At 42.9% G+C, this 24965-nt stretch overlaps 2 protein-coding genes across 6 annotated transcripts in view; one reads left to right on the top strand and one right to left on the bottom strand.

Annotated features, from left to right (window-relative positions):
* Positions 1-221: 221 nt before the first annotated feature.
* HEXD (hexosaminidase D) lies at positions 222-10173 on the bottom strand. Of its 2 annotated transcripts, none has more exons than XM_074846828.1 (12): positions 10029-10173; positions 9849-9958; positions 9316-9403; positions 8730-8894; positions 7424-7607; positions 5971-6042; positions 4996-5191; positions 4260-4342; positions 3398-3476; positions 3219-3320; positions 2596-2779; positions 222-1791 (listed from the first exon to the last, which is right to left on the bottom strand). In XM_074846828.1, the coding sequence occupies exons 1-12, from the start codon at positions 10107-10109 to the stop codon at positions 1654-1656; spliced, it is 1482 nt and encodes a 493-aa protein (XP_074702929.1). In that variant the 5' UTR covers positions 10110-10173; the 3' UTR covers positions 222-1653. The 2 variants fall into 2 exon arrangements, with proteins under 2 accessions (XP_074702929.1, XP_074702930.1); XM_074846829.1 differs by having other exon boundaries at positions 2596-2685.
* A 157-nt stretch (positions 10174-10330) lies between these two features.
* Positions 10331-24965, top strand: part of OGFOD3 (2-oxoglutarate and iron dependent oxygenase domain containing 3) — a 59999-nt gene continuing 45364 nt past the window's right edge. For 3 of the 4 annotated variants that reach the window (XR_012625914.1, XM_074846832.1, XM_074846835.1), the window contains exons 1-4: positions 10331-10536; positions 10878-11095; positions 19141-19216; positions 20160-20202. Coding sequence is in view for 3 of the 4 variants with exons in the window: in XM_074846832.1 (XP_074702933.1) it covers positions 10448-10536; positions 10878-11095; positions 19141-19216; positions 20160-20202 (426 nt within the window). In the remaining variant the exon portion in view is untranslated. Of the gene's footprint in view, positions 10537-10603; positions 10749-10877; positions 11096-19140; positions 19217-20159; positions 20203-24965 lie in introns of those variants that run through there. The other variant, XM_074846834.1, reaches the window with a different exon arrangement.

Below are 24965 nucleotides of genomic sequence, written 5' to 3'. Positions count from 1 at the left end.
CCATTTGGCACAGACCTACTTGAAGGAGTTAATGGGGGGAGGACAGAGTACAGGAAGCCCGAGTACCCAGCTCCTTACTGCCCCTGCTTTCACTTTTACAGCAGTCCAGCTTTCAATTTCATAGAAGCCAATATAACCAACTCCATGGGTGAACCATTTTTCCCCCCCTTTAAACCAAACCAACATACCACGTGCAAAACAAAGGCAAGTTTCTACAAACATTTTGAGTAGCAAAGGATTTATTAAAGTAAAATAAATTAAGATCATATTTAGTTCAAGACTTCTGTAATTAAGGTATACATAGCAATTGATTCTTTTTAGATAAAAATCCACATGTGGACTTAACTCCTCTAGCTCTCATTAAATAAGTTAAAGATTTGTCTTATGCTGTACTTACTGTACTTTCTGTATCTAGAGCTATACTCTTTCAATACTTGTGCTTCCAAAGTAAGACTTTCAAGAAGGCAATAAATGAAGCAAACAAGTAAAGAATATTTTGAATATTCATGGTAGTGTAGTTAACTACCAGACTTTTGAATTATTTTCCCTTGTGATTAACTCCAGTTAAGTCCACAAAATATATTGCTATACTTTATTAAAAGTTCAACATTAGAGCAGAATAAAACTTAACATTTTTCCTACATACTCAGTAGACTTCAGTCTTGCTCCAAATTTGGATGAACCTGCAGTCTCAGGTTTTACATAGCAAAGTAGGTGCCTTAAAGTGACTGGGATGGTGCTTTTCTGTGGGGATGAAACTATGCTTAGCTTAGATGATGCTTTGGTAAACGTCAAGCCCAATGTCTTAAGGCGTCTTTCCCTCAACGTCCAAGTGTCACCTTCATTATTGGTAGGAAGCTCCTTTTCTGGAGCTCCCACTTGCTCTGTACATGTTCTTTCATGCATCTGCTGTAACCTCGTGAGCATCTAGACAGCGGTTCCTTGCTCAGACTTCTGCAAAAAGCTGGATGTTCATTTCCTGACCTCAGGCTAATCAAAACTGGATTTAAGACCAATGGTTTTACGTATTTCAAGGACTGAAAAAGACCAGAACAAAATCTGGAACAAATCAACTGCTCTATGCTGTGGCAGGACTTCTCATGATGCAACAGCAGGACATCTCTCTAAACAGCTGAAAGATGAAGGAGTCACAGTACAGAACATACGGACCTAAAGCATGTTTAAAGTATCCTAAATCTTTTTATGGAAATTGTAGAGGGAGGACATGTTGGCTACTGACTAGAGTAGAATTTGTAGAACTTTTCAGGTCATTGTTATGTAAGAAAGTCTATTACTACAAATACTGAATTTGGAAGAAACTGCTTTTTTCTCCTGCCTTGTAATATAGCTGGATTCTGACTCACTCCTGCATTCTGTTATGCAAGGGGAGCACATCTGACTTACAGGCCCAGTGAGTTAAGGCTCAGCAATGTGTTAAGACAGAAAATTAAAATAGAGTTGAAGCCTATTACACTAATAAATTCCTTTATGCCTTCAGGTCACTTTTGTTTAATCACAGTTCTTGCATCAACTCAAGATGACAAACTCTAGCTCTAGGACTGGTTGCTGATTTCCACTAGCCCTGTTTTCCCATGGGTTAAGACAGGCTAATTGAAATGCCCCTAATTTTGTGCTTTTATTGCTTTATCTAAATCATCCACCACTTGCTGCAGCTTCTGTAGGCTGGGGTGGACGTTCTCCTCCATCCACTCCTCTACAGTACACTTGTGGAAAACTTGTTCCATGGCTGCTTGGAGGTCTTGCACCACGGCATTCCACTTGGAGAGAAGACTAAGCAGAAATCAGAAGGAAGAAACAATCACATTTGCAGGTGAGCTCTGCCTCAAGGGAGGGCTAGCTTACCGGGCATTTTAAAGGGAGTACAGTCTTTAAAATGGCTTTACAGGAAAAGAAGCCAAGAGCTCAAAGGACTTGATTTTGTGCAGATGGCAAAAGGTTGATGCTGTTTGTGTTTCAGTGCCATTAATCTTGGCACTTCTCTTATGCAATGACTTTTAAAGTACTGAAATGTGAGCTCAAAAAACCCACTATACACAACTGAAGTGTAACTGAAACCCACTGTGAGACTCGTTGGGAATTTAGTTATGGTTTTTATCAGGAAGAGTAGATGCAGTTGGATATTCACCTTATCACAGCAAAAGGTGTATAAATTAGCCATTTAAAATGAATTGGCATAATGTCTAGGACAAGTTCTGAAAAGCACATGGTGACAGGGAACAGGGGAAAGAGGTCTGGTTTTATTCCAAGCCCTGCCCGGAACCTGGTCTGTGGCGAGCTCCACTGAGGCTAACAACTGCTGTAAGATGCAGCAGGTCTATAAGGGAGTAACTCTGTACACAAGGGAGAGTTTTTTTTGGAGACCAGTTTTATCCTTGTATTCAAAGAATCTGTTCAACAGAAGGCAGATAAACATGTTCTTCTGTTTAAAACCATACTATGAGTACTTCATATTGATTTCCACTGATGCTTCCAAAATAATTACAGAAAGAGGCAAAGACTCAAAACTGAATGTATTTGAGTGTCCAAAATACGACAGAGTTTATTTCCCCTATAATGCAAAATAAGTGGTGTTACCTTACTGCATCTGGCTGAAAGTGATGCATTATTATAGGATGAATAATCCTCCTTTTTCTGTGGTAGGGGCTGAACCAGCCTGTGACATACCTGAAAACGGATGTCAGTATGAGCAGTTTTTGAAACAGCAGTGACATACGTGTTTGTAGGCTGACAGGGAGGTGACAGGGCTTTAGCTGAACTTCTGCACAAACAGAGATAATGTTTAAGGAGTAAGTAAATTTAAGTCTATGTATGTTTGGAACTAGCTTGTAAAAGACTCCTCCTGGCAGATGAGAATAACTGATCATCTGCTGCAGTTTTAAGTTTCATGTCAAGCTCCTTTTTTTCTAACTACACCATTAAAAAAATTCCATTTTAACTTTAAACAACAGTAAGATTTAATTCAGGAAAGAACTAGATTCCTGAAATAAGGCAGCAGAGAGCATTTAGGAATTCTGCTGAAATACTTTAAATTTGCATCTAAATGTTATGTTCTGCTGAGGTGTCAATATATAGGGATGCAGTGCCTGAAACACAGAGCCTGATGTTTAAATCACTTTGCTGGAGTTATACCCCATTTTGAGATGACACAGCTCCAACACTCCTGCAGACAGCCAGAGAATCAACATAAACCTTGTTACCTGTTCCTTTCAAGAAGTTCATCCACTGATGACTTGAGGTAGAAACTAACTTGCGTCACAAGCATAAGGATATTGCTCCCAGGAAAGGTCCCCAGGCTTGTGCTGTCCAAAGAGGATCTGTTAGTTTCTGAACTTACCACACACTGAGAAGCATCTGAATCCTGCAGCTGGAGTATTACCTCATGAAAGTATCAGTTTCCAGGTTGGACATTCCCAGGAGCTTTTCCACATTTTCTTTGATCTTTTCAGAATAGCCACCTGGCAGAAGACAGTGGAAATAAGGAGCCTAAATAACCAAAATGTTCATAAAAGAGGGTTTTTCTGGAGTACTCTGCATTGGCTTAGTAGTTCTCCTTGGATGAAGATTTTTTTAAAAGGTAAAATGGAAATAGAACAAGGAAAAAAGTTTGGGGGTGGGAGGAGTCCATTGTCTTTCACACAATTGTCTTGTGCTAGGTAAAGCACTTCCTAGCTATGAGCTTTCCCTTCAGGGTGCTGAATATTTTTAGTGCTTTAGTTGAAAACAAGTAGGTTGTGGGGTTTTTGTTTTGAAAATAAGAAATGCAGAAAGACAGAAATTCTGTTGGGAACTGCCTGTAAAGAAACTAGAAGCTACAGGAAGTATTTTACCAGACAGTGTACTTCCTAGATCAGTATTAAGAAATTAATTAGTTAAAACAACTTTCACATGTAAACAAGATCTAAAATAAATCAGTCTCATTTATATACCAGTAGTGTTTCAAATCAGTTCCAAAAGCAATTCAGCTTAATTTTTTTAAGTATAAGCATGAAGAAGTTTGTGACCATCTGAACATAATAAATTATTAGTATACTATGGCTATTTTTAAATACCTAAGCCAAGACGCTTCTCTGCTCCTGTATCCCAAACATGCAATATGTGTAATTTATTGTTCATAATTCAGATCACGATCAGATAGTCAAACCACCTCAAAATATAATAAGCCTGTGCCAACCTTAGGGCAAGGTCACTTCATTCTTGTGCTAGGCAATAGATGAGAGAGAATAAAGTTGTCATTGTACCATTCTTGAGTGCCTGCAGACATACAGCCAATGATGGAATTGCCACAGGAAGAAGCTCACACAAAACAGAGAAGTGATCATACCTAAATAAGAAAACAATCATTAGTTAGACATTTTACTGTTAGAACATACCAGACAAGTGGGAACTTTTAATATTTCAATCACTAAAATTCAAAGAGCTTTAGAAACATCAAGTTTCTGTCTCAGAGAAGGGACCTTCTATCTCTGAAACACTAAGTATTCCTGTTTTACTAATAAGAACAGATACAAACCAAAGTAAGCAAATTAGGGTCAGAAATTGGAATTCAGCTCTCTGGTATTCCCTTAGACCTCCTGACTATTGCCTAAAAACCTTTTACTCCTTCATTACTTTAACAGGTTCTCTCTTATGCCACTTCATTCTATTTGAATTCACATCAGACATTCAAATACACACATTAACTATGCTGTCTATAAGCAGTTCGAGGTGGCACAAAGTACATTCAAGCCTTCAAATCCAGTCTGCTGTGTCTGCCAAAACAATTGCTCCTGCTGATGAATGCTGTAGCAGTTGACTGAAACTCTGAAATCCACCCTTTGTAGTCAGTGGGTGCAGCCCAGCAGGAACCAACAGGAAGGGCTGCAGGGTTGCAAAGTTCCCGTTAAATCCCCAGCCTCCTTGTACCTCCTGGGGAGTTTTTGGGTGGAAGTTTGCTTCCATGTGATCCCTGGAACCATTTAAAAGGATGTTCCTTACCTTTGCCAGCCGGTCAGCGCGATACCTTCAAGGACATCAGCAGGGCTATGGCTTGCCACTTCCAGCCACTGAAGATGGTTTTTTAAGTGGTGTCCAATAAGTGTTAGAGACTGATTCACTCCTGTAGCTCCTTTAAAAGCACTAGCAAACCACACCTTGGAGAAGCCACATCTACGATACTTCTCTACGAGATGCACTGCAATAAGACACAAAAGAACACTTACAGGACAAGTTTTTCTCTATTTTCATCCTTGACTGTAAAACTCCAATTAAGAGGAACCCAGGTCTGCTTACAACAGGCTGCTGAACCTTGTTCCATCAAGTTTTGAGCATCAGCAAGAATGTGAGATTTGACATTCTCTCTGAGCAACCTGTTTTGGTGACTGCCCTCCTATTTTCATGTGCCCAGTTACTGTCTTCCATTCCCCTGAATTGCTAAATCGCTTCAATGCTAAGGCATGTAACGAGCATGCACAACATCTGACAACTGATTCTTCTGTCAACAAAGAAATATTTGTATGTGTGTTAGATGCCCCACGTAAGAATTTTTCTTTTGAATTCTATATATGTATGAAGACTTGAAGCTTCTTCTGCAGAGCTGTTCAATACAGAGCTATCTGCTTCCACTGGTTTTAATGCAAGCAGAGTTAATGTAACAGTGCTTGTGAAAAACCTCTCAGTCTCTCACCAGTGATTCCATAGCCCTGTTGAAAAGAATTAAGCAGCAGACAATGCAAGTCCTTCACAGGAGAAGCATAAATAGAAAAAGAAAATAAGTAATAGCAACTCTTATGCGAGATCAAACAAGGGCTATGTTTATGCTCTTAAAGCAATAAAAAGCAATTTAACAAAAATGGGATTTTTTGGTGTGCAACTAAGGCATGTTTTAATCATACTATCATGGTTTGGCTATTTTGCTTAACAGGTAACAGAGCTCTTTGCTTCTCCTGAGCAGCTCAGCAGGGAAGTACAAACCTTTGCCCTCCACGTCGAGGTCTGCTGCATAGTCCCAGATCATTGGCTGCACAAGCTGTGGGACCCCGGACTCTGAAAGGAAAGGGTTCTTCTAAGTAATGGAAACAACCAGTTAAAAGTGAGAACGAGGTACACATTGTTGGTGCAGTAGCACGTGACTAGCACTAACTCTGACTTGTCACTAGAATTCTGCATTTACAGTTGAAGTACCCCTGGGCATTTTCAGCCTGGCCAAGGGCTTTGAACACGTGGGTTCACGTGCCAGGGGCCACTAAGTCCTTAGACATCTTGAAACCACTAATAGAGATCAGCAGTGACAATCCATCGGAGATCCCATTCATGCCAAGCCCATCTCACTCTTAGTCCCCTGAATCTATCAGCATACCTGCTGGGTTGAATTGGCAGAGCTGCAAACTACACACAAGACTTCAGCTAAATTCAAAGGAAATATTCACCCTTTAAGTTGGAGATTGTCTGAGCTGTGTTTGCACGGAACTTAGCTTTTCAAGATGCCTTTAAAGTACAAATAAAGATAGAGGTTTACCTTCAAATCCCTTCATAAACAACTCCCTGACTAGTTTTAAACGTGAGAAACCTAACCCTAGAGAAACTGCAGTAAATTGTACAGAAATTATGTAACAGCATCCCATTTCGATTTGTTTACCCTGTTATTGCCTGTGGCAGTAGAGTGCACTTAGCTAGATGCTGTGCTGCTCTTGTGGATGCAGATGGGTCCAATCTGCATTTTTTTTTGATGATTTCCTACTACTAAAGCCATGAACAGGTCAGTCACTGCTGGAGGAGCTACAGAGTATTGGCTAAATCTGTTTAGAGCAGACACATAAGGTGGCTCTGAAAATGCTGGAACTCTGTTTATGCTAGGACTACTCAAACTTTAGCAGTGGTTTCATGTTTTGCAACAAACAAGACTCGTGATGTCAAGGTGTTGGAGCTACCCCACAATTCAGTATCAGAATTCCTCATGATGTGCACTATGATCACATATCCTGTCAAAGATGCTCACAGGGTCGCAGATTCTCTGTGTGAGTCTGCACCACTGAAGCCAGATACTGCACAGAGCAACAACTAACATTAAAAGGTGGTGAGAGGCATAGAAATTTAGACTGAGACTACAAATGCTAATAGGTTTGGTTTTTTTAATGTGTAAAGAAAGTGGAATTGATGGCAACCACTGCATGATGACTGTTTTGTTTGTCACTGTGTATTACCAGATGGAAAACTAAAGTGTATGTGTTGAGACTTGCCCACACTCATACAAAAAGTCTGTGACATAGCCAAGGACTAAAACTCTCTAGTCTAATGGATCACATCTCAACTATTCTCAGATTTCTCGTTTTCATTATTTTCATCTGCCAACAAATCTGTTTTAACTGGTTCTGTAAACTTTTTTGTATGCTACGAAAAATGGTTTACCCCATCATTGGTCACACACCTGCCAGTGTTTCCTCACTCATCCCTCTGAGCATATCATCCCACACGATGGGTGTCACAGTGGGGTAAGACAAGGCCACACAACTTGCAACTGCTTTTATGTGGGATAAACACAGCTTCTCTGGGGTGTTGTCTTCTTGCTGCAGCCACTGCTTTGACTCCTCTCCTTCACCTAGGTAGTAGACCTGAAACATCAAACAAATAATCCTGACTTCTTTTATAGGAATAGGGGGAGTAAGTTTGATACAGTGTCATGAAATCATATAATATTCAAAACCTATTGCAAAGACATGACACACTGAGTGGACATATTTAAAAGCACCTCCCAGTGTCGAAGACACTGCAAGCATTTCTATCAGTCTGCAGGAGACTGTGGCCCTGACTAAACGCATCACAGAAAGGAATTCTATATGAACTAAAATATCTAAAGAATAATTAAAGCATGCTCTATTTGTCTTTGGAAGGTTTGTTCTTGGAAGTAGCTCTCGCCAGTTTTACTCAGTTCAAATCTAGCAACCCATAAGGTTCTGAGTTATATCCCCATCTTGGGGAAGGAGATTGTGAATCTGGGGACATGTCCAAGAGTGACCCCAGCATACTTGGTCCTATGCAGAGAGTGGCTCTGTGCCTGTTAAGCTGGATATGCATTTAAACTCTGTTGTTTTAGAGCAGGTTTTAGATAAAACACATTTATTCTACATGACCAGTATTTTGCTTTATAAAAACTTGCAGGTCCCTATCTAACCTTGCCATTTGTTCCCAAACAACAGGATTCAAAATGCTAAACTATCAGTACAGTTAAGGGTGATCACAATGAATTTCAGGGATCTGCATGCCATAGGGATGGTCTTAAGAAACCTTGAGAAAGGAGAAAACTCAAGGTTTTCTTCCTCAAGGAGACAAACTACCAAGAGAAAAAAAAAAACCACAACCAACACTTCCCATCACAAAACGGCTTACTTTGAATAAGTTGGCCAGAGCAATGAGCCAACACCTTACACCAAAACCCACATGATTCTTAATGAAGACCTCCAATTGGTATCTCACTTCAAATACTCATTTTACCTAAAACCAAATGCTGAGTTAGCTTTAAGTGCTTTCAATATTACACTCAGATCAATAAATGACATCCCATGCTACTGAAATAATTTATTGTCAAAATGACTTTTCTATACTGGCTTGAACTTGTGCTTTCTATCCCCCAATTCCTACCCAAACGTGGCCTGGGCACCACTGAAATGTGGAAGCCTTGGCCGTTACTATCATTTCTCACAAGAAAAAAGTTCCTGGCTCAGAAGAAGTCCTACCTCATCACACCCGATGTGAAACCATTTTAAGTCTTCATGCAGTGCCATGACTTGGTCAATCATGGCTCTGACCAGTGCCTGCGACTCCTCCTTGTGTGGGTTGAGGGCATTGGGAAATGCCTTCACCTCCCGGAGATGAGCAAACTCTTTGTGCTTCAGCACAAACTGCAAGAGAAAGGAGAGCTTGGGGAAGAACTGCAAAACGAAGGGGGCAGCAGCGTCCTCCTGTGTCACCAGGGCTCTGCTAACGGTTGTCCTGCTAAAACCTGGCTTTCAGCTGGGTGTGAGCACAGGGGACAGCACGAGGCCTCTCGCCAGGGGTGGTACGGGCAGGAGGGGCACGGCTGCAGCTCCACGGTGCTGTGGGGGTCCCCGACCACGAATCACCTCACAGGGTGAGAGAAACCAGGCGGTCAGTGCAGCGTCACCCTGGTGTCTGGAGCGTGCAGCTGACAGGAGCCGGATAACCAGAGCACCGGGAGTTACGACAGAGATTTTCCAACAAAGCCACCCCCACACTGCCGCCGCTCGCCCAACCCAGCGCTCCCAGGCGTCGAAGGCACGACGCCGCCCGCCCGCAGCTCACCTCCATGTGCCCGAAGGTCTGCACCAGCGGCACCACCTCCAGCCCCTGCGCCCTCGCCTGGCTCAGCACCGCCCTCACCTCCCCGGGGCTGCAGAATCACAGAATCACAGAATCATCTAGGTTGGAAGGGATCTTGAAGATCATCTAGTCCAACCGTTAACCCAGCACTGACAGTTCCCAACTACACCAGATCCCTCAGCACTATGTCAACCCGACTTTTAAATACCTCCAGGGATGGGGACTCCACCACCTCCTTGGGCAGCCCATTCCAACGCCTGACTACCCGTTCTGTAAAGAAATGCTTCCTAATATCTAGTCTAAACCTTCCCTGGCGCAACTTGAGGCCATTCCCTCTTGTCCTATCACTTATACTTGATTAAAGAGGCTCATCCCCAGCTCTCTGCACCCTCCCTTCAGGGAGTTGTAGAGGCTGATGAGGTCTCCCCTCAGCCTCCTAACTGCTGCGGGGCACAGCGAGCCGTCAGGGCCCGGGGGCGGCCGCGCTGCCGGCCCGGGCCCTCCCCGGGCGGTACCTGTAGGCGTGCGGGGCCCGCAGCGGCTCCAGCGGCCCCGCGTAGGGGAAGGTGTCCTCGTACTCCAGCAGCAGCCCGGTGGCGCCCAGGGCGCGGAGCAGCGGCAGTACCTGAGGGGGCGGGAGGGGTCAGCGGGCGGCGGGACCCCCCGGGGAGCCCCCGCCGCCCCCCGGCCCTTACCTCCGCCAGGTAGGAGGCGCGGGGCGGGGCGCCCTTCAGGTCCAGGTGCACCAGGCGCCGCCGCGGCCCGCCCGCCTCCATGGCCGCCGCATGCCGCCGCTCCGCCCTCGATTGCTCCTGACTGCGCGCTCGAGGCTGGCCGCGGCAGCGCCGGTCCGCATCGATTGCTTTGGTCTGCCGCCGCGCTACCCCGGCATAAAGCGCTTGAGCCGCTTTATTTACTTATTTAGGTTTTCCCCTCTACCCCGGTGCTGTTCGGCTGCCGCTGCTCTGCCCCGGGGTGGCTCCTCCGCCGCTCTCGGCTCTGGAACAGCGTCCTCCTGCCTGCTGGTCCGGCGCGTTTCTGCTCGGTGGCCGATTGCTTTCCCCTGGCAGGCGGGAGAGGCGGGCCGAGCGCATCGCTCTGTGTCACGGGCGCGATGGCTCCGCAGCGGCGGGCGGCTCCGCGCGGCCCCGAGAGCGGCGGGACGGCGGCTGGGCCGGACCGCGGGGGCCGCCGCCACAGCAGGTACCCGGCGGGGGTGCTGGGTTAGCGGCTGGCACCTCCCTGCGGTAGCGGCGGCTGCTGGCCAGGCCCGGCGGCTGAGGGGAGCGGCCTACGGCAGCGCCGCCGGCTCCTGTGGGAGCGCCTGTGGGAAGGCGACCTGTAACCTCCGGGCAGGAAAGAACCATAAAAATGGCGTGTGTTTATAAATATGTATGCGTACTCTACAAACGAGGGTCAGTCGGGGCACTGGCCTTTGGCCGGGTCTCCCTGGTATCGGTCAGGGCAGCGGCCAAAGCAGTTCCTCACCGGCTGGGGAGCGTGTCGTTCGCTTACGTGGGACTGTTGCTGTGCTCTCTCCGTAGTGCCAGGAAGAGCAGAGGCCAGCAAGAGACACGGTGGAGGTGGCTGAAGGTAGTGTTCCTCCTCTCCTCTGCTGCTGTCGGTGGCCTCCTGAGCTGGAGCTACCTGAGCGCCGAGGACGGGGTCACAGAGGTGCTGGCTCGTCACAGTGAGAACCTACAGGACAAGTTCATTGAGATCCCCTGCTCCGAAGACTATGACAGCCACAAAAGATTTGAAGGTATTTACATAGGATTGTCTGAAGTGAGATGAATGATTAATTACTCAAGCGTGTCCAGAGAAGGGCAGTGGAACTGGTGCAGGGTCTGGAGCACAGGTCTGATGGGGAGCGGCTGAGGGAACTGGGGGGGTTTAGTCTGGAGAGGAGGAGGCTGAGGGGAGACCTCATGGCCCTCTACAACTCCCTGAAAGGAGGGTGCAGAGAGGGGGGATGAGTCTCTTGAACCAAGGAACAAGGGGGACAAGAGGGAATGGCCTCAAGCTGCGCCAGGGGCAGGGTCAGACTGGCTCTTAGGAAGGATTTCTTTGCAGAAGGGGTTGTTGGGCGTTGGAATGGGCTGCCCAGGGCAGGGGGGGAGTCCCCATCCCTGGAGGGGTTGAAGAGTCGGGTTGACCCAGCACTGAGGGATCTGGTGGAGTTGAGAACGGTCAGTGTGAGGTTCATGGTTGGACTGGATGATCTTCAAGGTCTTTTCCAACCGAGATGATTCTGTGAAGCAGCCTTCAGATGACCATAACAGGCTGACTGATGTCTAAGTTTGTTAAACTAAATGTATACTACCTAGTATCTCTTCATCTCTGTTGACTCCTGTCTTGAGTTTGTTACTGGTAAATACCATACAGGGTATGGAATGGAACTGATTTAGGATATTGCCTGTGCCGCTTGCGTGTGGCAATGGCACAAATGCCAGCTTCTGATACACTTCTTTTGATGCTGCCTACAAAACATTTCTATTTGTCTTTGAGCTGAGCCTGTTTTCTGTCAAATTTGTATTTGCTTTCCCTGGCATTTATTTCTTTAGAGCGTTGGTGTTGGATCTTCTAGAAAAACAGAAGATTTTCATCCTCTCTGGTGAACAACAGTGAGAAAACTGCAGTTTGCATGGATAAGCTCTGCTGATGTTCTTTTTCAGATTTGCAAAGGGTATCCTGATGAACAGTTTGAGCTGGTACTGCTGCCAGAGCAGCTCTGCTCTCGCTTTTTGTCAGCCTACCTGTGTGTCTAGCTGTGTGTTGACTGATAAGCTATTGCATCTAAGAAAACCCCCGATAATTCTGAGTTAGTTTTTAGCCAAATCAATTGTCTTATCTGGTTTGTAATGTGGCTGACAAAACACTTGGTGACACAAAGCTGAAGGCAGTGTGAAGGTTGGAAGCGTGACTGCTTGGAGCTGAGGAAGGACAAAGGTGATCAAAGGGCTGGAGAACCTGCCCTATGAGGAAAGACTGAAGGAGTTAAGTCTCTTCTCTTGGAGAAGAAAAGGCTTGGTTGGGATCATATCACAGTATTCCAGTAGTTAAAGGGGCAGCTACAGAGAGGATGGAGTCTCTCTCTTCACAAGTAGCCACGTGGAGAAGACAAGGGGCAATGGGTACACGTTGCACCAGGCAAGGTTTCATCTTGATATGAGAAAGAAATTTTTTACAGAGAGAACAGTCAAACACTGGAACAACCTCCTCAGGGTTGTAGTAGAGCCCCTATGGCTGGAGGTTTTCAAGATGCTATTGGACAGGGTGTTAGATCATCTCGCCTAGGCTCCCTTTCCCATGGACCAGGTGATCTTTTGAGGTCCCTCCCAACCTGGGCTGTTCTATGGTTCTATGATTTCTAACTGTATTCCAGTGCCAGTTCTGGTAGAAAGTGTTCACTAAACTGCAGCCTGGATGTGGTGCTCCAAAGCTGTGGAGGTAATTTTCCCTGCCCTCTTCAGGTGTCTGGTCCTGGTGGTGTTGGTCAAAAGGCTTGTAACGTAAAACGAAAGTTTTGTGTAGTCTGTGGTCAGATAGTTTTTCCTCAGTACTGCTACTGTAGCATCTTTTTTGGAGGATTCATCCCAAATGTTATTGAGGCTGAGAAAACTGCTGTCAGGAAGCTACCAGCAAGAAAACTTCCTTGGTAGGGGATTTTTTGACTGAGCACATGAAAACACATGTTCTGTTTTAACTTTTCACAGTTACTGTAAGGAGAAACTGTTTCTGGCTTTATTTGTGTACTGTCAAGGCCAGAGAAAAGTGCAGCCAGTGTTGCCACAGATTTGGTAGTTATGATTGAACTAAAAATGTCTGCATTCTGCTACTAGGGCTTCTGCTTATCAAAAGAAACCCCCCAAACCAACAAAACCTTATTTTTCCCTTCCCTGGTTTGCAAGAGGAATTTTCTGAGCTGTGGACTTGTGGTCTTGGCAACCTCATCAGTTCTTCTTTCCATCATAAGGAAGGCAAGAACTTCAAGGATATCTGCCTGGAAGAGGAATGAATGTGTTCTCTATTCTTGTGGTGCTCTGCGGATGCTGACGGCGGGGTGCAGTGTGCCCTCGCCTGGCTTTGTATGAGAATGATTGACATGGCTGGCATCAACCCAGGAGGAACAAAGGGGAGTCATCTGGTGTGAGTTTGTGCTCCCGCTTTCTAATTAGATGTTTGCTTGCTGCTGCTTCTTAACTTACGTGGTTGATTTTGGGTTTTAGCAGATATTTTTACACGTGCTCCCCTGTGCTACGCTTTCTGGAGGAGATCAGTGGTATTAGAAACGTGTGAACATGTGTCTTGTTAAGCGATTAATTGAGCCGTGCTGCGATGATGAACTTTGCTCTTGTTTTTTAACTCTTGTCTCCTGCTGGGTGCCCGCAAGAGGGTGGTGGTGAGCTGCTGAGCCTTGCTGTGCCGGCAAAGCTGAGCTCCCTCCACGTGTGTGCCACTGATAGCTTAGTGAGGCAGTAAATGCGGATTACGGTTTTCTGCCAAACTGGATTCAGCTCTGGAGCTTTAGTCACTTTGGAAATAGCTTTCTATCACTCAATAGCTTTTCATTCTCTGTCTTTACTCTGGCTTGACAGCCACAGCTGCTGGCTCTGTGTCAGAAGGAGGCACATTCCTCTCATCACTTGGTGTCTGATGCTCAGCCATAAAGTTTCCACAGCTAAGATGAGCTTTTATACACCTGTCCCAGCTTCAAACTGAACTAGTGCAACTGAGCTTCTAGTTTGCTTCAAATGATATGATAGTTGGTGTCATAGAGCAGTGGTTTTATTTCCATAGCACTGCCTGCCAGTAAACATGCTTCATACAGAAATAAAATGTGTTATTTTTCAGAGGCCAAGCACTTAACTTACTATATTTGCAGAAGATAGGGTGTTCTGTGAGCACAGTCTCATCTGCGTTTGGAACCCTGTGGCCAGATCTTGGCTATTTCTGTTGCCTTGAGACATGGTTAACTACTTAAAACTACTGTGGCTACTAGTGTGTCTGATGTAACTCCTGTGTAGTCTCTTATGTGTGTTGACATATTGTGTCAGTGTACAAAGCATCCGTGATCACTGCCCAGGAGACAACTTTAAGGTGCTTTTCCAGAGACTAGATCAGTGGATGTGGAAAGCAGAAAAGTCTGTGAGCAGTGGAGGAAAAGGTCTAGCACCTAGACTGCTGGTGTGGTTATGGAGATGGCATCCAATAAATCTTTGCCTCCTCTTGTCCTGCTTTGAGATAGATTGCATTAGGGGAGCATCATGATGGGGCTTTTTTCTCATGTGAATCATGCCAGTCTCAGCAGCATATGGTTCTTGGCCAAGTACCACTTTAAGTAGAAGACAAAGCTGCAGTTGAGGCACTTGGACCCTTGTGTTGCTGTTTTCTGGGTACTGAATAGGATCAGGGGCCATAGAGAGTACTTGTGTTTTTGCATGTTTTGGTATGCTCCTCCTTTACATTGATTGAAAAAATACAACTCTAAGATCCAAAGCCAAGTGCCTTATTAGATAAGTGAATGATTTTGTGTCTGCTAGGCACAAATTTGTGGAAGGTACTGGGTACTTTGTAATACTAAACTGAATTTCTCCTGAGTGCAGATTCTCCGAGTATGCTTTTAACACTTCAGTGCTCCTGTGCACCATGGTCTCTTAGACAAAGATGACACATTTCTTAATGCTAAAATTGTTTTCAGACAAACAGACTGTTCTGATTTTTCCTTAGTATTCATCCAGTCTTTGTGCCTTACTGTTGGTACCTGACTGACTTTACACTGGACTATCTTTTCCTTGCTCCAGTACTCTCCAGTACCAACCTCTGCAAAACACTAAGATCTGTGCTATTTGCAGTTGGAAATAGAGAGCACAAATCTCCTCTGAAATCAGAAATCTTTGCTAGTGTCATCTTTTAGAATGTTGTACAAAGAAAACTCTATTTAGACAGGTTTGTCTTGGAGTATTGAAATTCTTGTTTGAATTTATTCTTTCCCACCTTTTCTCTCCTTGAACATCAGCTTTCCCTCATCTCTAAGACAATTTTCTTTGCCTTTCAAGCATTAAAGAGACCTTTTCAATAGCAGAAGGAAAATCATTCCTCTTTTCTTGTCTGTATTAGCCAAGAGAGCTTCCTTGTTTTTCTGTGTTCAGCTTTCTCCTGAACTCTTTAAAATCTCATTTTTCTACCAGCCTGTTACCTCAGCCTTTTTTAATCTTGTTTTGTAACAGAACTATAAAAAAGTGTACTGCCAATATCCAAATTTATGCTTCATGAAATTGTTGACATCTTTATATCCAACAGAACGTTGCATACAGTGTGGAGGTTATGTGATTTGTGATTAATGATTATTGTTCTATAAATCTTTCAGTGGATCTTATGGTTACTAAATAAATGTTTGGCAAGGGTTTTTTTCAGTTCTGGTAATTTAAATTGATTCCTCACTGGCTGTTTTTTTCACATGCACCTGAGTTTAAAATTGGGTGCTGGAAGCTGTTACTGCCTCAGCCATCTGTCTCACCCTTTCACTCTTTAGGTGAGTATTTGCTGGCCTGGAGGCAGAGATGTCTCATCCCTGTCAATTGGCTTCCGAGCTGCCCTTCAGCCTGGCATTCAAAAGTGAATAACTGATTTTAATCTGCCACTGCTGAATGTATGATGGAGCCTTTAAGATGCAGCAACATAAAATGCGTATGTTTTTGTTAGGGCAGACAGATAGTTTGCAGCATTTGCTGGCCATTACTTGTTGCTTTTCAGAACTGCTCGGCCCTGTGCTCCAAAGGAACAGAGCATTTCCAATGCTTGCATTTTTATTGCAAGATCTGTGCTGTTTAACTTGCAAATTGTTGGTTCCTGGAATTGAGATTGTGGAAATTCTTGCATTTTTCAAAAACTAGGCCTAACCTTTGTGGTTGCAGAGGGGATGTTTACAAGGTGCCTGAAGCATGGCACAGAAGCTCCCCTTCTTCCCACTCCCTCCCCTCCCAAATTTGTAACTTGAAACAACTTCGTGCCTATAAAGCCCCTTGTGGGTTTGAATTGTGTGCCTTTGGGGCTGGTACTGTATTGCAAAGTGTTTTTTAATACGTGAAGCACCTTCAGGTTGCTGCTAGAATTTTCAATTTTTGGGTGCGTTTTTTTATATCAAAGCGCTATGGTTTCTGATGAATAGTATGTTTTGATTCTACTCGTTTCTTTAGCTCACAGGGTCGAGAAAAGTGAGCTGGGGGAGCAGTGGTTCTGGTTCATTCTTGTCACAGCGCTGGGTTCTGTGCTGGCATTGATAAATGGATACTTAAGAAGGTAATCTCTAGCATTATTTTAGACTGCTAGTTTCCTAGGTCATCTTCAAATAACTTCATGTGCACTTCCTGGAATCTGAATCTTGAGCTGACCTCAGTGAATTGTTGCTGGGTAGTTAGAAAATGCAATTAATTATCTAGGTTGTAAACCAGTTGTTTTGCTGACTTTGAGCTGTGTTTAAACAGTCTGCTTGGTGTGGGTGCCTTTGACTTAAATTTAAACATGCGTCAAACAAGGGACTTTTCCTAAGCAAGGAAACAGGGTGTATAATTTGGTATGCTGCTGTCAGTATGCAGCCTGTTCACCCACACATCTCTTTCTCATTTCTTCTCTCCCTTCTTGAAACGCTGGTGTAATTGGAGGGCCATATCAGGGTATATCCAGGAAGATGGAGTGGAAATTCCTACAAAGCGCTTGTGCTGTGGCAAAATTTCTCTTTCTGTCAGTCTATGGACATTGTTATCATTAGTTGCTTTTGATCAGAACAGACTGATGCCTTTGATTTGCATGGGTGAATAGATTGATTTATCTCCAGGAGTTCACCCCCCTTGTGTTCTGATAAACAAATAATACTTGAAGAGGAGCTCAGTTCAGCAACAGTAATATTGGCAGGTGTCAAAAAATACACTCATCCCAATTTTTCTGTGGCTTGACATCTATATATGAATCTTCCCTGGTGAAGTGCCAAGTGTGACATCTCAAGGTGGCTCAAAATTGATCTTATTTCTTTTTGCCTGAAGACTGTTGTGGACCAGACTTCTAATTTCATAAGAACTTTCATATATTCTTCAACTGGAACTCTTAGTGCTGGCTTTTTTTCTATAAGCTTTTAAAATGTAACGTTAGATTTCTTAGCAATGAATTTTCAGAGACTTTTTTTTATCATACACGTCCAAGCTGTGTGATTCAAGGCACTTTTGTGCAAAGTCTCATATAAAGAGCTGCTCTTCAAGGTATATTTGTATAGATACCCCATATAGAATCGTATTTTCTTCCTTTTGACTCGGGGGTGGGGGAAGGGGATTGAGCAAATCTGAAATACGCTGCTTTTATTCTCCTGGCAGTACAGTTGGAATGTTCAAATTCATTGCTTTTATTGTTACCATGGCTTTTCCAGTGACTTCCAGTGGACAAATACAATGGTTCTTAGCACTTGACTCCAGGAATCTCTGTTAATAAACTGTGTGATTTGGGTTGTATACTGAAACATAAGTTAAATTCAGTTCTTTGTGTTAATACAGGAACAGGCATGTATTGATACTACATAAAGAGCCTATACCTATTCAGGAACCCTTGTTATTAGTAGTATCTTCATGGCTTGAACTGTTTGTGTTCTAATTTAATTTTTTCAGTTTTTCTTTTGTCAGGTAGTGGTTTCACTTCTGCCTGAGTAGCATTCTCTCTTTTCTGTTACTAGCACAGTGGTGCTCTGGTGTTATGTCCACTGCAGTCTGCATCCAAGTAGGTCTTGTCTTCTGCATCTTGTTCTTCTCCAGGACAATTGAGTTTCTTTATCCTATTGAGACTGTTTGGTTTTGGGAGAGAGCTCTTTTCATGCTGTGTATTGTACCTAAGAGTGGTGTGTACTGGACTGGTGTTAAGGAGGTTTAGTTGCTAGAGATCTTGGCTGGCTTTGGAACTGTCAGCCTGGGATGGAAGGACCCATGTGGCACTGCTGAGCTTGCCAGTTCTTGCCCTGCCTGTCCAAAGGCTAGAATAGAGTGTGTAAGATGAATTTGTCTAAGATCATCTTCCTTTCACGGACCACTTATATAAATAGGAGCTTTTGTTTTCACTACTGCACTTGGGAAGAAGAGGAAGAATCACTGGATCTGTCTGTCTTGCTGCATGTACATTGAGATACAGATGTGTCTGATACCGTCTTACTAAACAAAGGCCAACTTCTCTAGCTTGAGGTGGTAGATGTGCAAAGGAACATCAGTAAGTCAATTTGAATCCCAAAGTTTGTAACAAACTTGTAAAGCCTTGTAACAAACAAGGTTTCTAAGCATTATTTTCAGATCAACAGGACAAGTAGTTCACTTTAAAGGCACGGTATTGCTCTGCATTTTGCTGAGCCTGAGCACTGGAGGCTCTGGGTCATGCACGGCAGCCAGAGCTCCAGTGGCTGCGCTGCTTTGCGTGTTGAGATTCATTCCTTTTACATTGTCTCCATTCTGTTGAATTGCATTATGGACATGGCAGGAAATAACTTGTCAGCCATGGCAGGGAAAGTGATGTAGCTTAGAGGAGTCCTGGGGACTTGAATCTATGGAGAAGCAACAATGACAGTGGCTGGCTTGTCTTCTTTCTGATTGCGGTGCAAAACACATCAAAATAGAGATGTAACTTTCTTGTAGTTTAAGTGATCTAAAATATTCTGAGGTTGCCAGTATCCCTTCTGAATGTGAATCTGAAAGAGGAGTAGAAGAGTATTTGTTGGAACTTGCTTTGAACCTTGTTTGAAATACGATCTTTTCTTTTTTCTCTTCCTCTTTGTTCCAGGGTGCACTCCTAGAAAGTGTGGAAGAGGTGTGACCGATGTAGTAATCACAAGGGAAGAAGCTGAAAGAATGCGTAGGTAATTTTTCTTTTAGCTCTTTCAACTTTTATGAGCAATTACTTTAATGACAGCGTGTGCCAGGGTTTAAGGTGTAGCACAAGGCTCATTAGCAGGAAGGTGGGTTAAGCTGGTTAAAACACTAAACTTTTTTTTTAAAAGCCATTTCCATTTTTGCTGTAGTGGAGGCAGTTCTCTTTCATACAGAGTGCCTAGCTCTTTGGGGCATGAGCATTGTAGAGAAAAAGGGAAAATTAATTAAATAAGTTTTAAGGGATTTTCACTACTTCTGTTCTGTTTGGCATTTAAAAACAGAACAAAACAACATAAGCCTCCTTTCAGCTGAGTCTCTTTCTGGGTAATTATGAGCTAGTGCTGACCCTGTAGTTCTCTATGAACACTAAATGATGAGTTTTAATCAAATAGTAGGAGACACTGTCAAATTATGCAGTTAGAAAAGTTATCAGCCTCTCTGAGTGTGATTTGCATTTGATAATCCTGTCAGTGGGGGATATCACTGTAATGCTTGAAGTGATATGCAGCTGTGTAAGTGCTTTGTTCACTGGTTGGGCCGGCCACTCTGTGACTTCCAATTCATCCGGGCTCCTGATTTTGATGGAGTGTTTCTGTATTGTACAGGTTAATTTGTACTGCCCCTAAGAATCAAGATCTGGATCTTTTTAATGTTTAATCTTACTTGGCCAGAATGTATTTGAAAAACAGTGTTTTGGGGATTTATGGAAGAGGGCTACATCTCAGAAGTGTTCTGTAACATAGATACTTTATTTTCATGACAGGCTGCAAGATTCAGTTTCAAATAAATAGCAGCTTCTATTAACTCAATTGGGTTATATCTGATGCATCAAATACCACTTACTGAATAGTTACATGCTGTAAATAATGACATTAAAGGACAAAGTAATTGGACTTCAGTTCTCATCTGAGGTTATTGTTTTGCCTGCAGAATAGCAGAGAGGGGACTGTCCTTGGGAGGATCTGATGGAGGGGTGAGCAGTGTCCTGTTACTTTTTACATTCTTTTACTGCCAAGGCAAAATATAAATGTGTTTCTGGGGCTCGAGGAGAGGAGATGGAGAATTTTTCCTTTTATTCAGACTCAGAAAAATTTGTTTGGAAACCTCTCTCCCATTAATACTTCTGCTAGTGGTGTAATTTGTGACTTCTGCAATATAGTTTACATTTTCCTATTATTCAGTTTAGTTATTTTCAGCACCTCTCTTGAACTGATTTTGTCTTCTCCATCTGGAAACAGTTAATGTAGCAGAACTGCACAAGTTTGACTTCTGAAACTAAATTACAGTGGTTCACAGCATCGTGTAAAGACTTGTTTAGTGACAAAAATGCCATGTAATGTCTTAAGTAGACCTTTGAATAATATTCTTTAAAAATGAAAACAAACCCACTTCTCTTTAACAAGCACACTTATTTTCATTTCTTTCCTCCTGTCTTGTTCTCGGGATGTTTTTGTGTGTGAACAGAAACTGTTTCTTGAGTATTTGTAAACACAACCACTTTAGGCCTCTGCTGAATTAGGGCATATATTAGCAGAAAAGGAGAAAAGGTTCAATGAAAAAATAAGACATCCTTGTGATTGCTGAGAAAGACCTGCAAAAAATATAACCCGAGAAATTTAAGCAGTGCTGCCCATCTGAAACAATATATTTAAAAGATTTAGCATCCTCTGTTCAGTTCTATCAGGATCCCTTGGATTTTTTTCAGTTCTGTGGTTGTGTAATTTGCCACTTTGCCTAGATTGCTCTGCCTGTTGGGACCTCTGGCTTAACTCCTGTCATTAGTTCTGTCAAGTGGGTTTCCTATCCTGTTCTTTTGGGACCTGTGTGTGATTTTTTTTTTTTTTGTTAGACTTCCACAAAGAGGCATTAGAAGGGCAGTGTGTAACACAGAGAGCTTCATGGATTTGGACCACAGAAAGCTGATGTCCAGCGGGGGATCAGGGAACTGGGGAAACTGAGGCAGAGAAAGCTTGGAAGAGACATGAGGGGAGGTAAACTCGCTGCACAATGCACAGAGCTGGGCAGGGGTCCTGAGCTGGCTTACTTGGATGACAAGCCAGAGAATTAGCCAAATATAAATCTATCCTCTACATTATTCAGAAGCATTGTTTTTTTTTAAAGGGGAAGGAAATGGGGAGGAAAAAGAAGATCCTATTGCTGCAGTAAAATAAGACTGTTAAGAAATCTGATGTCCATTCAGAGGTGTGGGCCCTGATCCAAGCCTTCTCACATTTCTCAGTAAATGTGAGAAAGTTATTGCATGCTGCTACTCCTTAGGGAAAGGTGCAGGGAGAAAGTTGTGTAGTACTGCATTGAGACCTTATTCAAAATAGTGCATAAACACTGCCAGATGCTAAAAACAAGAGCTGAGAAGCCTTTAAATACAGTCTCTTTACTTAGTTTCTTTTATGCCTCTTTCTCCCCTCTTCTGCCATTTTCTTCCTTTACAATGTGCATGCTTGTATTCCCTATGTCATGGAGTGAATCTTTTTCCGATAGTGCTATCTTGGCTCCCAGATATCATTAAATACCAATGGATGTGTGGTGGTGATGTATAGATGAAACTGTCTTTCTTCATTTGAGCCTTTTCTCTTTTCAAATCTTTTAACCTGCATAGCATACAGAATGTTTCAAGTCTTACTTCATCTAGCTACTTTGCCTGTATGCCTCTCAAGCTTCAAGCCTGTTGGATTAGGTCTGGCTTGTTGCTATAGACTTCTTAGTCTTTAGAGTGTTTGAATAATTCTGTCTAATTTTGTCTGCCATTCTAATTTTTTCCTTAAAAATTCCTTAAATAACTCATTGTTTCTGTTTAATTTTTTTTAATTCTTCATTTAGCCCCTTTGATCTCTCCACTATTCCAAATACAACTTCTTTAGATTTCTTCTGGGGTCCAGACTGCATTTCCTTTTTCTCTGATTTCTTAACCCCTTTTTAAGCCACGTGTCTGATTTTTTTTTTTTTTTTTTTTGGTCTGTCATACTTCTTACATTTTTGAATTCACAGAAGCTGATTTGTGTTTGTGTAACTGGATATAATTCATTAATTTAAGGATACAAACTGCAAGTTTAGGACTCTGTCAATTCTCTCCCCTCTTTGTTTTCTGCCTGTTCTGCTTCCTTGAGGACTGAAGGATAGCACAAAAACTTGTTTCCCTTTCCAGCCTTTTGTGTTGAGAAAGTCCTCGCAAACATCTGAATTATTGAAATCTCCCAGGAGTCATGCCCCAGTTGTCATGCTGAGCTTTCTTTCTTATCTTCCTTTGTAATTTTTTCTAGATTTTTACTTATTTACACACACACAGAGAGTGAGACAAGAAGCCGTTGTTATCTTCTAGTCTAACTTTCAACAGCATGCAAACAGGAGCATCTCCATCAGTATGCTGCTTTCACTTGTATGTCCCTGTAAAATAGTTTTATACTCTGTTCCTCGTTCACAGAATGTGATTTGCATTAGTTCTCTTGATGTTCAAGGCCAGGTTGGATGGGACTTTAGGCTACCTGGTCTAGTGGAAGGTGTCCCTGCTCATGGCAGGGGGGTTGAAAGTAGATAATCTTTAAGGTCCCTTCCAACCCAAACCATTCTAGGGTTCTATGTTTGCCTCAGCTTAGGCTTTTTCTTCTTTATAATGACCTTTCCCATTCTTCCCTACTTAAGATTTTCTTGCACACTACCCCTGCTTGCATTACCACTTCAGTCATGACTCATTCATTCACGTCTTTGTAGGTGCTGCCGTCATAACATCTCTCCAGTGTAAAAGAAAGACTCATTCACTATCAGATCTATTGGCACTTACTTAGAAGTCCCAGAAAAGAAATCCCTGGTGCAGCCAGTCAGCTGCAGTCTGTTTCCTGTGTTGCAGCAAAACTGGCAGGAGTAGCCACCCAGACTTCCCTTTTGCAGGGGAAAATTAAATGCCTTAATCACTGAGAGAAGCAAACTGTAGCTGTGATGCCAAACAAGGGTTTCTGATGTGGGCCCACTGACCCATGCATACAACAGTGTTTCTGCAGAAGATAATACTCCTTATTCTGCTTTCAGCCCTCCCAACCAAACTCTGAAGTTCTGAAAAGATCAGCTTTGCATTTTCCAGGGGGAGGGTAAAGCTTCTGCGTAATATATGTCCTATTCCATACCTCTACTCCAGGCTGCATAGTTTTCTTCCTTCATAATTAGCCTCTTGATATAGCACTGAGGAAACACATACTTGTCAGGAGTGAAAGACATACCTGACAGTGTGTCTTTCAATTTGCTTTTGTGTGTGATTATCTGGACTTAACTCTAGGAAGCTGGAGAGCAACTGCTTGTGTCTAATCTATATCTAATGTAAACTTGTACTGGACACCATAGCCAAATATTGTGTTTAATTTCCACAGTAATAACCTGTGACTCCAGCTATCTGAGTGATGTAGAAATCAGATTAATTATGAGACAAATGAAAGTTTTAAAAGGCCTTACCTTAGGAATGTAACCCTGGCCCCTCTACTCTCAAGTAGGGAAGGGTATTTAAAGGTGGTAGTGTTTTGAGAGTCTGCATAAGACTGCCTGAGGTGACAGCAAGTTTGATGCTGCCCAGGAATTGGTGGCCATGTAGAACTTCCATTGCTCTTCCTGCTTCTCAGCTCGAGTGTGTGAGTGTTCCCATGGGAAGAGTGGGGAAGGTTTTTTTGAGCTCTACCAGCTTCTCTGTAGACATTCTTCTCTTGGGCAGTGTGTCTGTTTTCTTGAAAAATCTCACTTAAAACTTTTTAAGGGGTGGAGGAAGAAGGTGGATTTGCTATAGAAGTGAATGTATATTTAATGGTTGGCAGTCCTCTTTAGTGAAGATCAAAGGCAGGGCCTGTCATGCTTTGCAAGATGGAGAAATAAAGCCTTTTTGCCATATGCTGAGATGTGGTGGTTACTTGCATGTTCTTTTTAAATCTTTTTAGCAGTAAGAGGGTGGAGAATGTGAGACTAATAATACTGAAGATCCCAAAGAACATATATTTGTGCTTTATTTTTTTTAAAGGAAGTTCAATTTCATTTTTATGGAAGTTCTGTAAACCAGGATATTGGGCTAGTTCTGTTAAACAGTCTCTTGAACTAGGTGTGTTTTGCAGTATTCCTGCCATCTTTAGATAAACTTTGTAGAGCTTTCAGCCTGGGAATAGTGACCTGAATTGCAGACTTGATGCTTGGTCAGATAACTGAACTTGAAGTAATGGTGTTGACACAAGCTTCCACCAAGGTATTCTTCTCAGTGTAGGAAATGATGCTGAAAATGTTTAATGTTCTGAAGTGGCAGAGGCCAAAATAAATATTTCCGTTTCTTTCCAAGGTATCTGTTAAACAAATAGTTCTGTGCTTGTGTTAATCAAGTCTCTGTCTACGTTTGGTATTCAGTTACCTTCCTCTGTCTGAAACAGCCCTGAAGAATATTCTGCCTTTTTTTCAGATTCCCTTTTCAGTCATCTTCACCTGGCTTCTCTAGGCTTTATCTTGTAGCTATTATCTTTTCAACTGTGCATACATACAGTTCTTGGGGGTGTCTTTTATTGACTCATTTGGTCATTTAGGATCCTCCCAATTGTAATCATCTGGAGCTTGAGGAACGAGAAGAAATGTGTATGTTTGGAAGGCATGTTGAAAGTATTTGAAAGGCAATTTGTTTTTAAATTAAATTAATCTTTTCAGATGCGTCCTGCTACTTTTCCTTATAAACTACTTCAGCATGATCACAAGCATATTTTTGAA

Source organism: Strix aluco, chromosome 21 (genome assembly GCF_031877795.1).
Source record: "Strix aluco isolate bStrAlu1 chromosome 21, bStrAlu1.hap1, whole genome shotgun sequence".
NCBI lineage: Eukaryota > Metazoa > Chordata > Aves > Strigiformes > Strigidae > Strix > Strix aluco.
The sequence above is the reverse complement of the archived record's forward strand: the minus strand, read 5'-3'. Positions and strand labels throughout refer to the sequence as shown.

Bases quoted from the DNA above. Each gene is read 5' to 3' on its own strand.
- HEXD (XM_074846828.1), bottom strand. From the start codon at position 10,109: ATGGAGGCGGGCGGGCCGCGGCGGCGCCTGGTGCACCTGGACCTGAAG. The intron at 9,959-10,028 runs GTAAGGGCCGGG...CCGCCCCCTCAG, and splicing joins GCGCCTCCTACCTGGCGGAG to GTACTGCCGCTGCTCCGCGC. The intron at 6,043-7,423 runs GTGTGTGACCAA...CTTTCCTTTCAG, and splicing joins GAGTGAGGAAACACTGGCAG to AGTCCGGGGTCCCACAGCTT.